The sequence below is a fragment of the Chamaea fasciata genome, unplaced genomic scaffold (genome assembly GCF_029207755.1).
Source record: "Chamaea fasciata isolate MVZ Bird 193981 ecotype frontalis unplaced genomic scaffold, bChaFas1.0.hap1 SCAF_6, whole genome shotgun sequence".
Taxonomy (NCBI): Eukaryota; Metazoa; Chordata; class Aves; order Passeriformes; family Sylviidae; genus Chamaea; species Chamaea fasciata.
In genome coordinates, this window is record NW_027094091.1 from 10865998 (window position 1) to 10884806 (window position 18809).

Sequence of the window (18809 nt, forward strand, 5' to 3'; positions counted from 1 at the left end):
TGTGAGGAGGGATGCATCCCACGTTTAATGACTTTTTATTAGAGAAGGACAAACCAGTATACTGGATGCAATTATTTGTTTTAAAATCTGGATCTGTGTAAGAGGCAGTTAGAGTCAATCCAAGTTCTCCTGTTTATGTCCAAATCGTCGCCACAAGGACATTTGGTGCAGCAATGGATCATCCAAAGTCTTGCAGGTGTTCACAGTTCACAGCAAAAAAATTACAGTTCTTTGTCATATGGCTACTGCAAAGATGCTGTTTCCACTAAAATCAGTGGTTTTGCTTGTATTGACCATAACTGCATAAAGTCAGTTTGTTGAGAATCTAGACAGGAGGTATTTCATGAGAGTTTTTCTTTCTCTGCTGTTTCTGTTAAATAAAATAAAATAACCCCACACCATCAAAAAAAAAAACCCCAAAACCAAAAAACTTAAGAGCAATCAACAACACTCCTCTCCAAAAAGGCCGCCCTAAACCAAAACCAACCAAACAAAAACAAAACCCACTGAAAATCCTCCACCAATAAAAAATCCCTTTGCATTCAGATCCTGAAGAATCATCTTACATTGTCTCTAAAGAAAGCAGCTGATGGAGCTGTCATCATGTCCCATAAATCTCATTGCTAAAAGAGTTAGACTTTTTTTCATCCAGCTTTTAACATGGTAACTTTGATTTTTTAATAGGGCTGAAAATGAAGAAAATCTATGGGAACAGGGCAAGTCAAACTGTGCATTCTTTATGACTCACTTTTAAGATTGCACAGGAACTTAGATAATCTGATTCAAGGAATTAAATTATCTTTCAAGAGTATGATTGGTAACAAGAAACTATACAAGCTTTTGGAATTATGGTGACTCTTTAGGCACATTCTGACTACTAATCTGCTTTTCCATTTATTTTCCTTTTGAAGTTTCAAAGTATACTGGATACTATAGCATGAGGAAATTCTGAGAGATGGTAGTTGGTGCACTAGACCTGACACATGCAATGATTCACATTAACAGACACTTACCCAGCACTAACGCTGCATTACCAGTTTTATTTGCAAATCAGGAGAAACTGTTCAATGTTTAAATGCCAGGATAAATTGCACTATTAATGGACATTATCAACAGAGCATAGCGTCTTGACGCCAATTCCTCTTCAAGTGAAAAACAAGTAGATTTTAAATTACACTATATTTTTACATAAGTGGACAGTTTTGCTGACTGCAAATAAATAGAGAAGGAATCTGACTTGCACACTTTCTCTTCTGACTAGTTTTAAAAACAATCCAAAAAGTACCTCTATAGCAAAGAGAAATTATTATACACTAGTGTATCAATTGATAACATTTTCATCTGCATACCTCCAGTGGGGTCCTGGATTTCCATATGAACTAAATCAAGGTCCCCGTCAACTCCAGCAACAGCCCTGAAAACATAATAATATAATCAAGTTATGTAGAGCCAGCTACAGAATAGTAATTATGGGGATGGAAGAAAAGAGAGGATTTTATACTAACCAGCTTTAGAATTCTAGCTGGGAATAAAATAAACCTCATTTATAATGTCCTATTACTAACATCAATAAGGAAATTATTTTTTCTCTTCTTTACATTATGTTTTCCTTAAATTTCTTTAGAATCTCTTACACTAAAAACTGCACACAAATAGAATCAATTGGAAAAAAAAGAATAGAAATATGCATGAAATTAGGAAAAAACCTTCATAATCATAAATTGATACAAACACACACACAGATATGCAGACACATGCACTTTCAAGCTCTATAGCATCTTTTTACAATTATATTTAACATTTGAGATTACAAGGAGGATTTATTGCTAAAAGAGAGTTAAATTCCTTTCTTATTAGAAATATCTTAAACTTGACACACGATTTCTATAACAAATTGATATAACTCTGGTTAGCATATTCAAGAGAAGAGTACATTCTGCTTTGACAAAGAAAGTGAAGAATAATTTTGAGAAAAAAATATCCTGAGAAGGAAATTCGGTCAGAGTTGATCAAGGTACAGTTTAACTTTGTAAAGGTGTAATGGGAATACAGGATGATTTTCTCCCAATATCTCTCATGTCAAATACGCTCAGCCAAAAGATGAGTTTTCTACCCTCAGGGCTTCCATCCCAGCCTGGGAATGGCAGCCCCAGCTGTGCTTTTTTTCCTGGCTCTTCTATTGTGATTAGTCAGGCAGATTCTGCAGAGCAAGCTTTGAGCTGGCAGTTGTGCTGTCACAACGTGAAGCAGAATCCAGCCCCACTCCCACAGACACATCACTTCTCTCAAGGCCCCTCACTGGCAGGGCCAGAGTCCATCGAGTCAGAAAATGCAAGCTGAACACACACAAAGGAGATACACTGAGTGATAAAGTGCAGCTGGATGCAGATATTAAAATGGTCCATTAAGATACTTAAGAGAAAATGATAATTTTGATAAAATTATTAACAATCAAATGCAATAAAGCTATACTTTGGACTGAAATTACATCATTGTTTAATGATTTTAGTAGCAGTGATTTATGAGGAGTGGTTAAAACTCAGACTCAGTAATTGGTGGCTCCTCGGGAACACAGGCCAGGGGGCAGAAACTGGATGATTTCCACTGCTGCATAACAACCAGAAATAATCACATATGCTGTTTTTCCCTAATAAGATAAATGATGAGTCCAAAGAAGGAAAGGGAGGGGGAGGGATGAGCCCCCTCCAAACCATAAGATGTAAGCGAAACTTATAGTGGGTTTTTTTGGGTTTTTTTGGTTTTTTGGGGTTTTTTTTAGTAAATGCATGGAAAAAACTTGTTTTTATTAAGAATTTGATGTCTCAAACACAAACTATTTAAGCATTTTGGAGGCAGTGTATTAGGTTAGAGAAGATTTTAGATCCACTGAGGTCTGATGAGAATATATATATGAGCAGAGGGAAGGGATCTGTGAAATTTTGTGCTGTGTGTGCTGTTATCTGTGTTTCTAGATAGCCACAATACAAAATCAAACCAGTTATAACTCTGTAGTCAGCAATTTGAGGGAAGAAAATGTTTGCTGAATATTTTACTTATAGTGTTGGACCTAAGGCAGCTGAACAAAAGAAACCTTTGGGTTGAATTTTCTGAGCCTGACATGCTAATAAGCATCAATAATGCAAAGAAAGTTTTTGGGTACCTCTGAAATTCTTGTATCTATAATTTATCACAAATGATTTCATAAGCACAGTTTGAGGTATTTGTCAATATCTTTACCTTCTCATCTTTATTTCAACAGCTCAGAATTACAATGATCTCACTTCTATCATGCTCCTCCTAACAGTGGTAGCAGACACATGTAGACTGTTTCCAGTGTAATTTTTCAGTGAAAGAAGATGTAACTGATCTGTTTTAATGAAAACCACTGAATGAAAATTTCCTACCCAGACTACTTTTCTCCTTTAGAGTTTTATTTAATTATAATTATTTAATTAATTCTAAAATAAGCAGAATATTTAAAAATACTGTGTTTTCCATTACTGTAAATTTTGTACTGATGAACTCTAGCAGCAGACACCATTTACTCAAGGAAGATGTTACACCTTCAAAGTCTGTTTTTGAATGTCAGCTACAGAGCAGAGTTTCTGAACGCCAAAGTCCCTTTACCCAGCTTTACAAACACTTAGGAACAGTCCTTTCTTCTTTTACTGAAAAAAAGACCAAGTCTCTTACAGCTGCTAAGAAAATCTCCAGAAGAGAGTATAACTAATATAGAGAATTTGAAGCTATATCCCTGAAGAATAAACTAATCTCATTTCAGTGGACTCCTCTGCCAACAGTACTTAAAAGATAATACTGTTATTTCACTTGTGCTTAAATCATGAACCAGAGGAAAAGTTGTGTGATATTCTGCAGGCAAAACACAGACCAGAGCCCTCTGCCAAGCTTCTGAAAATAACAGGCAAACAAGGTGCATACAGGAACACAAACCCTGTGTGGTCCTCTGAAAAGGACAGCTCATCTGCATACTTTCTATATTGAGAGAGAAATGTTAGACAAAGTTGGTGGTTTTTTGCATTTTCATTTACAAACTGACTCCTACCACAACATAAGTGCATTGTAGCAGTGTGAGCATTATGTCCACACATCCATTCACAAGGACAGTTTACTGTTCCCCAGTTGGCTTTAGGATAGGATCTTTTCTGTCTTGTAAAGCACAGATGCAGTGGACCCTGATAATCTGACAGCTTCTTTCTTTTCGGTTGACATTTTAGAATAAATTTTAATATCTCTTCCCTCCAAATAGAACAGGCACTTTCCTAGGAACTATCTATTTTTTTCAATTTCAGTAGTGGTTGTTTTTTGGTTTGATTAAAATTCCCCCACTTTTCTCAGAGTACTTTGCAATTAAAATGTTCAAACCTCAGCAGCCTGAGACCATTTGTTGGTTTAGAATTTTAATTAGATAAATTCAGGGCTTTCTGGTTGACTTTTTAATGTTTTACATTCAACCTCTAAGTTTTCCAATGAAATTCAGCCTAACTTTCAGATCAGAAATGTCTTCCTCTAGGGAAAGAAACATTTCTTGACCAAGTGTACCGTGCAGGATAAAGCAAGTGCAACACACCAACACTTCGGATCACATAACAGGGTGGTTACAACACTTCAGAATTAAAACAGCCCAACTTGACTGCAGGGTGGTGGAAATACATGGAGCCTCAATACGCTTCTTCCCTTTCCTGTGAACACAAGCTCCCATTATCTCCCTTGTGCTTGTCTGACATCATGTTGAGTCTCTTGGAGAAAATAGCTCTGCAGAATGTAATTTTAGAATTTTTTTGAGGGATTAGTTTTCTTATGCATATGAATTTTTACACTTTACAGAAGTTCTCCTGAAAGATTAGCTGCTATACAACCTAATTCTTCATAATTTTTGCATTAGTGCTTCACCAGGTATTTTCACTGACCTTAACAGCATATGGTGCAATGGAGGCAATTGAAAAGCCTTTTGCATTTGTCTTAGTAGGTGTATAAATATATATTTCATGATACAACCATTAGATTTTTTTGTAGTTTTAAATAAACATAGTGAAATGCTAAGAATTTAGAATTCTCTGTTAAAAGTTTTATGGGAGACCTTTTCTATTATTTTAATTTTAAAAATTTCTTTTATACAGGTATCTCTCTTTTTCCCTAAATGCCCCAATATTGTCTTCTTCTTGTTCGGTGCAGCATTAGGAAAACACAAATACTCACCTGAAATTTCAGTTATGCACTATTCATTATTATTATTATCATGAATACCATGATTCAATTAATTACAACTGACATGTAACAGTGCACTTCTCAAAATGTGAACCATAAGCATCAGTCCCTTCTATGAAGAGATTATGATTCAATTTTACTTCAAGCAGGAACCCCTTTCTTTCCAGTAGTCCAGGCTCATTTCGCAGGGGAGCAATTGTCTGCAAACACTTATCAATACAGTACAGTCTGCTCTGGACATACGCCTTCCCTACCTCCAGTGGATCCCTTCATTGTTAAACATTTGATGCAGTTCATTTGGGTGAATATTAATGAAGAGACAACTTCAACCAGGACATCTGAAAACAAAACCAAATCAAGACAAACATGCTTGCTGATGTGCAGGAGCCTCCAATCGAAGGCCATCTGAAAACTTGCTGGGTTCCTAAATTTGCCCCTCTCATAATCTTGGAATACAAACTTAATCCAAAAAGTAACATGTTCCCCATCTATACTGACTGATTTCTAGCAATTGGCTAAGGGCACTGCCATGCTTAGAAAGCAGGTCAAAAGCATACAAATGTTTTCACTGAGTAGTTTAAAATGGCATTGACTCTTGGCAAGCAGGTCACTCAGGAAGAAAAAACTATTATTTGATTCATATAACCTAAAAATACATCTGCTTATGACTGATTTGTGTTTCAAGCCTTGCTGCCTTCACATCCACTTCAAAAGGCACACCTTTAATGATTCAGTCAATGCCTTACACAGCCAACGTGTGCCGTTACTTGTTTACACCCTATGCCTAAATGCTTTTTAACAAAAACGTTTTCCCTACCATGTTTGTTCAAACAGAAGAGTTGCAGTGGTTTGTCCTTGCCTCGGGCTCAGCTTGGTGGCCACAAGGTGCTCACAATCTACTCCCTCACTGCCCCATCTTAGCAGGACAGGGGGAGAAAATATAATGAAAAGCTCAAGAGTGGAGATAAAGACAGGGAGATCACTCATGAATTACTCTTACAAGTGAAACTGACTTGACTTAGAGAAGAGTAATTCAATTTATTGCTAATGAATAACAGAGTAGGATAATGCCTCACCATGGCCTTCACCACAGGCTGCAGGAGTGTCTCTGTCTCTGCTCTGGCACCTGGAGCATCTCTTCCCCCTCCTGTACTGACCGTGATGTCTGCAGGGCTGTTCCTCCCACATATTCTCACCCCTTTCTCTCACACCTGCTGGGCACTTTTTACCCTTTGTTTAATCTGTTATCACAGAGGCACCATCAGCCTCACTCACAGGCTGTTTGGCCAGTAGAGGGTTTTCCTTGGGGCTGGCTGGGACTGGCTCTGTCTGACACGAGGGCAGCTCCTGGTCTGATCCCACAGAAGCCCTGAATGTTCCTGCTACCAAACCTTGCCACATAAACCAGCCACAACATCATCACACAGAAATAGAAACAAAACCTTTTCCAAGTGATTAAGTCAAACATAAGAACAACTGCCCATACAGATTCTCCGGTTTACACACAAGTAAAAAATTCAATGACAAAGGCTCAATGCAATCCTCTTTGCATTTCTCCCTTTCAGGACATAACATGGCTGAAATCCTCCCTTTCACCTGACATTTGAATAGCCAGGCACCCACAACACTTGACATAAATGGGTACAGCTGTGACTGAGTATCTGTATGGAGTTTCATGATGAGAACAGAACTTTATCCCCTGAGAACAAGTGCTTCATCAAAATAAACTCATCATTCTTTATTTTTATGTTCTTACCTCTCAAGAAAATGGAAAATCTCTAGCTAAAAATAAGAGCAAGATACCCATAGCATAGGATCCAAATATCCGAGTGAGTCAAGGATAAAGAATTCCTAAGGCTCTAGATAATCATAAAAGAAATGTGTTGGGCCTAATTCTCTGGTAATTACCAATTCATTTCTTACTGTCCCAGGGTATATTTTTGCTAGTGTAGACAGCTGATTCACAATCTATTCTTTGATAATGTATTACTAAGACCTATTTTGAGAAATCAAAAGGATTTCTCAATGCTACATAAGCCTTGGGGACTGGGAAGAATAGCAGCAGACCTAAAGGAATCCCAAACTCCACTACCCTCTCTTCTTGGCAAGGATTACCACATAATACAGCACTTTTTAAAATGGGCTTCATACACAAAATGAGTTATATACCATGTAATGGGTGGTTGTTTGATGTTTGGCTGGGATAGCTCGTATATATGCATTCCATGCTACAAGTGCACCAAGAACTGAAAAAAGCAGTCATAAAGAATGGGTGCTGTAACATCTCTTAAACAGAAATCATCACACTGGGGCAAATGCAGTTTGTAGGCAGAAGTAAAACTGACCACAGCAAGAGAAGTTTCTTAATTTTAGAGAAAAAGAAGTTGCTCAAAATAAATTTAAAAAGAAGACTAATTAGTATTGATACAGAAAAAACCCCACTTATTTTCTATATGTTGATACTTTTTTTTTTAATTACAGTATGACTTAGTATTTTATTTTATTTTATTGTTAGTTTCAAATCTGCCTTTCATGCTTTTGCTTTATACTCTTCTGATTTTAGAATAGGGTAGAATAAACTATTTCAGTTGGAAGGCACCAGTAACCCTCCAGTCCCCCTGCCTGACCTATTTATCACTGACCAAAATTTAAAGCAAGTGGTTCATGGCATTGCCCAAATGTCTCTTAAACACTGACAGGCCTGGGGCATCAACCAGCTCTCTGGGAAGCCTCCTTTCCCTCCTAAAATGTTTGGAGAAGACAAACTCTTATGAAGGCTGAGTCAGTTTTCTTTTCCAAAAGAATAAATAAACAAATAGGAAAATCAGCTAGGATGGTAAGAAAAGATCACACTGTATCACAGAAGAAAGAAAATATTCTGTGCTCCTAAATTAGAGATGGCTGTATACATTTTCCACTAGTTCCAATAATATTTTCTTTAGTTCCACTATATGAAAGATCAAATTCCACACATTAAATCTAAAAAGATATTTAAGGAAGGATCAAGAACACTTGGAAAGCAAATAAAGCCTAAAACATGATATTAATATATTGCATATAAATCTATAATATGTATCTGAACATAAACATTTAAAATACTCAGTCTCTATTGACCTTCCCTTAATATAAATACATAACACATTCCATTAAATTAATTATATTCAGATTTTCATTGAGCAAAACAAAACAAAACAAAACAAAAAAGCTTTTTCAGGAAATGCAGGAAGATCTGGCTGATTCTGGAGGCATAGAAAAAATGGTTTTTTACAAAGCACAGGAAAATATTATGACTGATATTATTTGTAGTTACCAGACTGAAATAAATATCTTAGGCTATATTATTAACCTCAGTGGCAAAGCTCAAATTGAAATCAAAGAGGAAACATCTGCTAAAGATCTGCCCAGTGAAATGTTCTTGGCACAACCAGCTACGATCAGCAAGAGACATGCCCTCATTTATCATGAGATGTACAATTAGTTTGACATAATATTTTTAACAGATCATATGTACGCTGACAGGAAAACAACACTAGACTTGGTGCCCTTACAGTCAAACTATTACAAAGCCCAATCCTTACATCTGTTGAAAATGATGCAAACACTTGTTTCTATCTAGCACTCGGGTAATTTGGGTGACAAAGGCCATAAATACTGGAAAGTCTCACATGACAAACTCCCATTGGAAAGCCGTCATGTCCAACTCTCCACTCACAGCTGACTCTCTATGTGTTGCAAATTTCCATATGAAATAGAAGTCAAATACATATCTTTATTCTAAGTAAGTTTATGAGAAGGATAATTTGGTAGTGATGCACTAATATCTGCTTCCAAACCCTTGCTGTTGCTGGCTGATACAGTTTTTCAGAGAAATCACTATTGTCTCCATGTAGAAAAGAGGAAAAGAAGCCCCTAGAAAATATTTCTACCAGTTATATATGTACAGATTCCTCAAATTTATAATTCTTATTTGTGAGGAATGTGACGTTTATGAACAACCATGACTTTGAAATACTACATTGGAGTTATTCCGATCAAATGATATAAGGAAACATAAGGATTCTGAAACACAGCAAAATACAGCCTTAATATTAAACATGCCTTTGTTGGCTTTAATCCTTACATACAGAAAAGTGACAAATTATTTGGGTTGGAGCAAAACTGACACACATTTCAGTGATTTTCTGTATTTTTCATAATTTAAGTGTGCTGAGTGTCAGATGAGAAAAAAACTCCAATAAAAAAGTCTGTGAGAGAGAGGCTGCCATTCTTATTTCTTACCTGTTAACGACTTGGATGGATTTTAGTCTTCATGCATTTCAAAATATTTTTATTAAAGACAGATAACCACATGCCCTCATGATTTACATCCCTTATAATCTGGCTAGGGAAGAATTGGTTATAAGGCAGACGTGATATTTCTGACACACAATGCTACTTAGAAACAACTAAACATTTCCACCGGGTACTTAAAAGATCTGCAAAGTGTATGGCCTATGAAACTCTGCCTGCTGTGCAGAAATAAGCTGCTAAATTGCTGTTCAAAGCTATACTTTGCAGGAGCAAGTAAGCAGGAAGTGTCTGCTCAATTGTCTACTCAACTGTTTCAGCAGATAAAGATGGGGCAAACTGGAATAAATCAGATGAATGTTCAGGTGAAGTAGCCAAGTACAGGCTACTTTTCTAAAATTATGTGCAGGAAGTAGGTTGCAGATTGAAGATGAGGCCCTTGGAAGTGTTTTGTGCCCAGGGCTGATGACACCAGCAGGGCAGGATAAGTCTTGTGCTCCCAGATCTTTCAGACAGGGTTTGAAACTGTCCATGTGTCTCTGCCTCAGTCCCAACCTTCCTCCTGCCCAGCTTCAGCAGCAGCAGCACACGTGCCAGCACAACCTTGGACTCACCAAATTATGCTTCGGGCAGTGCCCAATGTATCTGTAGATACCATAACACCTCTGTGTGCTTCCTAACCAAAAGTTTAAGCAGGTTTTGTTTTATTGCTTTGTTTTACCCTGAGTATGGCCAGGATGATTATTTATTTCAACACAAGAGTGAAAGAACTGCATGAAAATCTGGGTGGGTCACAGATGAGAGGAAGATCAGGTATCCATTGCAATACTGGCACCACCCCCAGCAAACCACAAAATACTACTGAATGCCAGATGTGCTTCCATAGACATATGGAAAATTATACCTTGCACAACTGACAAGGATCAGAGTCCATTTAGAAGTTAAAAGCCATTTAGGGAGCACAAGTGTCTAGTGTAGTATGACTTAAACCTTTAATAAAAAAATACATACTTAAACATTGAAGTTCAATGTCAAAGGTAGAAGTGAGCAGGAAACTGATGAATTTAAAAAATAAAATTAATTAAAATACAATCAAAAACTTAATTTTGGTTTTAAAGAAGCTATACCATTTTCAAAATAATTTTATTTGTAAAATAGACACTAACTTACTTTTCAAACATTTTGTCAACCTGTTTAAACCACTTCTTAAATACATTGTGAGATACATACACAATGTGAGATACCTGCACAGTAGTTCGGCTGAAAATAAAATAATTATATATATATGTCCTCAATAAAGTCATATTTTTCACCCGTTTCCTTAATAGTGCAAGTGTATATATGACTCAAGTCAGCAGGTATGACCCAGCCTCTCTTAAAAAAAAATTATAGATATTTCTCTGCAAAAAGACTCCTCTTCTTTCAAAAGATCAGTTTCACCAGTAAAATGGAGAGCAATTTCATTCAACATTGCAGATTTTTTTTTTAATCTTGGGCTCCTCAGATCCAGACCTATAACCCTTCCATGTGCTGATACTCAGTATAATCCCTGGAATGAGTATGATTTTGCCATAGAGCATACAGGAACATTGCCATCATCTGCAAAGGATGCCAAGGCTCACACAGTCCCCATCCACACCTCTGTAAACATCTTCTTGGATTAGAATGAAATACTTTTGCTGCCCATTTTATTATTTCAAAAATAGCAGACTTCTTACCAAAAAAAATGATCTTTAGAAACTCGTTCGTGCAGAAGATTCCATTTTTTCCCCAAGTCAATAGATACATAAATCTAGAAAAAGAAAAAAAAAAGGTGAAAAATTAGATAATAGGAAACTGTAATACTGTACAAGATGATAATACTGTACATCTTCAAAGACAGGGCCTATATCACTATTAGAAAGATAGATTGCACACAAATTAAAAAGAAAAAAATAAAAAAAAAACAACCCCGAAACACATTACCAGGAGCTCAGTACCTTGTTTTTCAGAGTAACAGCCTTTCATAGAGAAATTATTTTAAAATATCATCTATAATAAAGAAAATTCTGCAAAAATTACTTTTTGTTTACTGTGAAAACACAATTCATTTGGGGTCAGCAAATTTTTTTTTTTACCTCAGCAAGGTTACACAAGAGGGATGGTAAAAAGGCACTTCTCCTTCCTCTCATTCATTGACCAAAGAAGCACAAATGTTTCCTTTATGCTTCAAGCCTTAATGCCATCAAAAGTACTTAAGCCAGGAAGTCAATGGATTTAAAACTCTGCTAGAAGAGGACCAAAATATATTACAGAAATGCTTAAGAGATTTGATGAGAGATGCACTTATGGGCTTGCTCCACAGACACTAATTTGTAACCCACAAGAATTGGTCCTTCAGCACAGAGGCAGAAGATGGCCTGGAGGAGAAGGATTCCTGCTCCACCTTCTCCATGAGCAGCTCCCCTCTGGTAAAAGAAACAAATGATAATGATATGGATGGATATCGAGAGTGCAGATGAAAGATGTTTTCTCCCAGAATAACGTGGGATCTAAAATAGCTCTTAAAAAAATCTCCTTCCTTTAGCATTTGCCTTCAAAATGTATTTCCTCTCATTAAATAGGAAGTTTCTACCATACTTCTGAAAGACAGATTTAAAGCCCCCTGCTGTCTGCATGCATTTCTTATTTGATCCAATTTACATAAGTTGGTTTTTCTCTTGATAGCTCTAATAAGAGGGATAAAAAGGCAAGCAAAAACTGTTCTCCTCTGATGTAGAAGTCACCAATTCAGTAACTGAGTGTTCTGGGGGAAAGTATCTTACAAGGAGTAGTAAGGAATGTTTATGTTTTCAAATGACAGGTTCAATGACAAAAGATAAAACCCCCCCGCAGTTATGTACTATGTTCTACTACGGAAAAACAGCAATATTAATATGTAAAGATGAAGGCTGAGGTAATGTAGCATAAACTATATAGTAAATCTGCTAAAGTTTGAATTAGAGATAGAAGAGAATTTCCCAGTTACTCGGCACTCCACAATGACTGGGCTTTCTTCCATTGCACACTTGATTAAAGTAGACAGACCACAGGGTAGGAAACTACAATGAGGACTCAGACTGCTTACTGTAGTCAGTCAATGCACAGACAGAAATGATTGGGGATCAAAAATTCTTCATCCCCAGAGCTAAATGATAGGGCTGCAGAGCCAGGCTCCTGATTTGCCTGCTAAATTTCTGGTATTAATTTAATGTGGCTTGGGATTTGCTGCAACCAGGGTATTTTATAACATCCTGCCCCGAGCAACCTCCTTGGGAGGATGGATGCGGCTGTGAATGGACTGGACTGTGCAGGGTGAAGAACCTAAGCTGCTTACTTCTTCAAACACTTGTCACCACAGGCACCGCAGAAAAGATAACCATTGGGTTCACCATTTTTCTAAAAAGTCCCTGCTCACTGGGTAACCTCCCGCAGTAGACTGCTTAAATCTGTGACAGATGATCATTTAATGTGCTATCCTAACCCTGCTGTCTAAGCTGCTAAGAAAGCCAAGAATTCAGAAGTTCCTGGCAAGAGGGAAGAGAACTATTTAGGATCAGGGACAACACTGGCACATGAACAAAGGGATGTATTTTTGTCATCAAGGAATTTCAAAAGAAAATGAAAGATTCTTGCCCTTTGAACAGTGATGCCTGTACAAGAGAAGCCAAAGGCCAAACCAAATCCACCCTCTCTCCCTCAAAGCCAAACGACCTGCTCACACAAACATTTAGGATTGAAGTCCAGGAGCTTATAAGTGAACAATTTGGCTTTCTGCAGGGGGAAGAAGCCCTGCAATCTTACTGCAAGGGAGAGTGAAGTAGGACTAATAAGGCATATTCAAGCCGAAATGAAAATTTAACTGACACAATATTTGAAATAGATAAAAAATAACACGTAACTAACTTACATACACATTGAACTTTCTGTAATAAAAAACTCAAGTCACTCATATGTATTCTGTTTTTCAACAGAAAACTATTAAATGAGATTAGATGGGATGTTAAAACAGTTATTTTAGTGGACAGCTAAACTCTTTGGCTGAAGCAAACATCTAATAGGTCTTATAATTCTGCTTATTCTCACTTGTGCAATAAATGTGCTGAAAAGCTTTTTAAAAAATATTGAAAATATGATTCTGTTTTGCCATTATTTCCTCCCTTCTGCTTCCAAATGAACAATTAAAATCTATTGCATCCTTGACAATTTTAAAAAAAAATATAGAAGCATTTATGTAGCCTCAGCAAATAGATGATTGTTATTCATTATAACTGAGGGGTAGCCAGAAAAACAGCATATAGATTTGAGGCAGTAAATGGATTAACCCAACCACATTGACTGGATTTGCATTCATTTTTGGTGTCAGCTAGAGGCTAGAAATTTATTTAAACAGAATCTAGGGTTCTGAATGAAAGAACAATGCATATTTTTCCAATATGAAATAAGCCCTAAATCGAATCAAAAGCTGTGAAAAAAGCCACGATACTCCAGTAGATAAAGAAGCCTTGCTGACTGGTATTTATGAAGGACCTGATTCCTTGCATTCCTTGCAGTATGCGAAGTGCCTTTGTGAGAAATCATTTGAGTAACAGGAGCTAATGGTTTCTTCTTAGTTTTAGATTGTGTTACATTCTGATACTACTTTCTTTTAGGGAAGGTAAAGTTACTAAAATCAAAAACCTAGAATGTACTGACTCCTCAGGGCAAATTCAGATCAACATAATCTCTCAAGATCATTGATTTTAGTACAGTGACCTTTTCTTGTGTCAAGATGCAATTTTGATTTTCAACTCCTTCTCTGCCAACATCACTTTATCTTCCTCTCCCTTCTAGGCCAAATATAACAGATTCCATACAAAACATAAGCAGGTTACTGACCGAGTTATAGTCAAAGGCATCCTTCAATCCTACACATTTAAGATAAAGATGTAGGATTTATCAAGGAACTCTTTATGGTTGACTCTTTTAAGTCTCATTGAAAGCCTGACTATTCCTTACTGGTTTTGGTTTGGGTTTTTTTTTTTTGGGGGGGGGAGGGGTCCAGTCACATTTTAAGCATGGTAAATAGTAGCATCACTCCTTTTGGGAGATTTTCCAAGTATTAAATTCCTGACAATCTTCCTAATATGCTTAATTCATCAAAACACACATCAACTGCTTCTCTTTGTACTTCTACCTCCTGCTCTCTTCTGACAAATACTTCTACCCACTTGTTGTGGGCTGGACAACTTGTTCAGTACACTTTGGACTCTTACACATCATGACTCTGCCACTCTATAACTATAAAAAATCCAGTAATTATATCTACTGGCAGGAACAAAAGCCAAACTACAAAAAGATATTTTCATAACAAAGGCTTTTCATTACTTCAGGCTTCCCTGAAGTATTTTATTTCCATAACATGCATTGAAATTATTTTTTATTGGTTAGGATTTTAAATCAAAGCTAAGTAAAATATTTAGTGTAATTTTTGACTTTGTTTAGTTTGCTATGCTTTTTATTCTAGTTCTATCCTTATTTGCAAATGCCTGTAAACATGAATTGGTTTGGGATCAGCTGTTAACTTGTATATTCAAAAACATGTCCAGAAGGATGACTTGATATAACATCACTGGAATCAGTGCAGAATTTGGCTGTAGTATATGCAGCTTCTCTGACTTATCTCACCACCTAAATAAACACTTTCTGTAAGGTTTGATGAGAGTAAAATGGACTAGAGTTTACCAATTTCAGTATAAAACAAGAGTAATGGTAGAGGTGAGTCAAGGCTGCTACCAGGACCAGAATGACAGTGAGTTTGCAGCTGCAGTTTTGGCACCGTGAAGATGAGATGAGCCACTCACAGATGGTGTGCACACTCATCAGTGCTTAGCCCAACCCACCCAGAAAATTGACTTCACAGTTTACCCAGAAGAAATCTGAAAAAGGCTAAAAATTTACAAACATGAGCAGATCCTGAATCAGAAAGTGGTTTAAAATCATCATAAGGGAGATAATTATTCCACATTTCTACAGAGTCACTGATTCCACAAATCCTATTCTGCTATATGAGGGTGAAGTTTGTTTTGTATGAGTTTATTTTATACCCTGTGATATACAGCCTTTGGAGGCAATATTTCTACTTCTTTAACTTTCTACTCTACTATAAATTGCTTATGGTCACTTTTTAGGGAGGAACATGTTTCATTATTATTTAACTGTATTATGCAGAAGGATAAATATTCCCAGTATCCATATCAACTGAAAATGCCAGGACTGAAACTACCATAACCACAAAAATTTGGATATTCATAAAATAAATATTTAAATAAATCTTAAAACCACTATATGATTTCATTCAGGGCAACTGGTATTTCATAAAACCGAACACTAATCAGGATGCCAGAATTGCTTTATATAATCTTAATAGATCAATTCCTAAATTTCAAAGAAATGCAGTATCTTCAAGCCTTACCTTTCCTTCCTTGGTGTAGGCAAGTACTTTATCTTCTTCTTTTGGGTGAAAAAGGAGAGTTTCCACAAAGAAAGCAATGGGTTGTTTCTGGAAAGTGGCTCCTTCATCTGTGCTTATGAAAAGGCTTTGGTCACGGTCGTTATGGGAAGAACTTACAAGAATTATCTAAAAGACAAAAACAACAACATACCTTCAGAAGTCTGATTTCTCTGTAACAGAAAACACAGCCTTATCTTTTTTGTGTAAATGTCAGCTTTTGTACACACCTTACCTTATATATCAAAATTCTGCAGACAAGAAACTCAAATCATCTAAGAGATATGGATTGCAAGATTTTGTTAATCTTCCCTGACCGAATCAGTGAATGTTACATTCTATAACTTCTCTTGCAATCCACACCAAACTGATTATGCTCCTCATCTCTGCTCACAATGACTGCCTTGGGTTTGGTGCGTGTACAAGGTTCATGAGGCCACATGATAAAATCTCCAGACTAGCAAAAATACCCCAAAAAAGCCAAACAAAATACTAGTAATGACTTATTTTAACACATCCATATAAACAAATCTCTTTATCTAGTGAAGCTACTAATTGTAAAAATAATCATTGCCATAGCAGATGAATGACCAAGGAGAAAGAACTTCTTTATAATATCTCTCTATTATTTCACTGTTCTCCTCTTCCTGACATATTTTGAATAAAAAGGCAATTCACTTTGATGCAGAAGAATATGCCAATAAATTATTTGCATTTCCTTTTTAGGTCCAAACAATGCCTTGACTCAAGATAATATCTTGAGCTGTCTCCTTGCGTGACCTTTATGTCAAGCTTTAAGCAACAAAGAAATTCTCCCTCCATAATTTAGTCAGAATTTCACTCATTTCAACTTCTTCACCTTTTGCTATAACATCATGGTTCTAAAACTGCCAATATGAGGATCCATTTTGATTGTTTATCCGGATCAAAAGGGTCTAGTTGGCATTCAAAAATATGCCTTTATCAACTGATATCCTGCAAACAAACTGGATTTTCAAAGTCCAGCTGGGCTCTCTCTCGCTCACACTTCAAAAACAATTAAAAAAAAATTCCTTAATTCAAAATGTATTTAGAATATCCAGCAAATGGTGCAGAAAACATCACAGAATACTGATCACTGTGATACAGTGACTGTAAATTGCTTACAGAGATAAATGGCAATGAGCTATGCAAACAGAATTACAATAATGTGAACACAGAGGAGGAAAGAGATTACAAAAACAGTATAATTTTTATGTAGTCACTTTTTTAGAGCACAGCTGAAGTTAAAATTTTGAAACTTCTAATGAATTATACAGATATGACAGCTGGGCTGAGCTTTTACTGCAATTGGACTTGGGGGGGAAAACTATAAATTCAACATTTATAGATGCTCCAATTTGACAAGTAACTTAAGCATGTGCACTTGTCCTTGAAGCACATACACAGTGGCACTAATTACAAGGGCTTTCATATACCTCATATAGGGCACTTATTGAAGCACATTGTTGAACAAGAGAGACAACCACAGATACTTCAGGGTTCATGGTCCTGTGCTGAAATCCCACACTAAAGCATTTATTAAGAGAAATCTACTCCATTAGCTGCGTGACTAGGTCAGTAAGAAGAGCAAAATAATAACCCATTATGTTGTTATATTCTTGTATTTTTTAATGATATAATTTGCCCAAGAGTAGGAAACTGACAATTTTATTGGAATGCCTCTGTAAATGACACCTTCACAAATGTCTTCTCTTATTTTTACTGTATCCAATGGCTTTCTGTCTCTTGGGAAGTGCTTCAAACAGTGTCTGTTTAATTCATTACTATCTACACTCCATTAATAGCTGGTGGTAGCCTAGGTACAGCATTCAAAAATCCTAGTAACACACTCATTTATTAGGGTTTCTGCAGTGGGCGTGGCACGAACCTAAAATTGAATGTGGCTGCCATGTGCTGCCCTGTCCCTGTGCCTGCATCTCAAGGGGAAATGAAGAAGTGTTTATGCCCAGCACAGAGATTTGTACCTTTTTGCCAGACTCCCATCTGTGACTTAGGCTTAAAATATCTATTTTCTCTTGAAAATAAATACATTTGAACTATTTTCCTGCTGAGAGAGGTATATAGTGCTCATCCCTGCTGCTTCGTGACCAGAACATAGAGAGAAAGACCTGGTCCCCAGAAAAGGTACGAACTGCACTTAGAAAGAACAGTAATCTCTGGACCACTGCAATACTGTCTTGCTTTTTTTTTTTTAATTCCCATGACCCTATTAATCTTACACTTTCAAAAATATAAAAATCATGGCTTCAAAATAATAAAGGAATGAGATTTATAAACCGGAGTGGTTTTCACTGTTAATGAGGCTTAAATATAGGCAAGTCTATGTTTCGTAATGTGGACTCAACAGCACTGAAATCATAAGAAAAATGCTTGTTATAAGGTAATGCAAACACATTGTGATATTTGCTAATGCTGTCCTTCAAAAATACTATGTATCTTTTGGAGTTAAATCTATTTTAAAAAATAGCCTAAAGATTGTAGAGTTATAAGCATATATGGCAGGCTCACTAACTATTTTTTTATTCAAACACACATTATAATTCATTTAAATATATATTTTTGAATTTCACTCAGTGTTGTGATTTATATTTCAATAGTTTAAACTGATCATTATGTGCCAGACATACAGATTTTCTTCCCACAGCTAACACACCAGGTGCTCAGACTTGCCTGCTGGCTAACACTAGTTATTTAGGAAAATGCTCCAGACTAAAGATTGCATCCACATTAGATGCTTTCCATAACA

The 18809-nt window shown here is 36.4% G+C and overlaps 1 protein-coding gene across 1 annotated transcript in view; it reads right to left on the reverse strand.

The window, feature by feature from the left end:
* SORCS2 (sortilin related VPS10 domain containing receptor 2) overlaps nt 1-18809 on the reverse strand; it is a 229772-nt gene that overhangs the window by 89664 nt on the left and 121299 nt on the right. Inside the window, exons 2-4 of the mRNA XM_066184899.1 lie at nt 15986-16150; nt 11232-11305; nt 1350-1414 (exon numbers count right to left, since the gene is read on the reverse strand). Of these exons, the coding sequence (XP_066040996.1) occupies nt 1350-1414; nt 11232-11305; nt 15986-16150 (304 nt within the window). The remainder of the gene's footprint in view (nt 1-1349; nt 1415-11231; nt 11306-15985; nt 16151-18809) is intronic.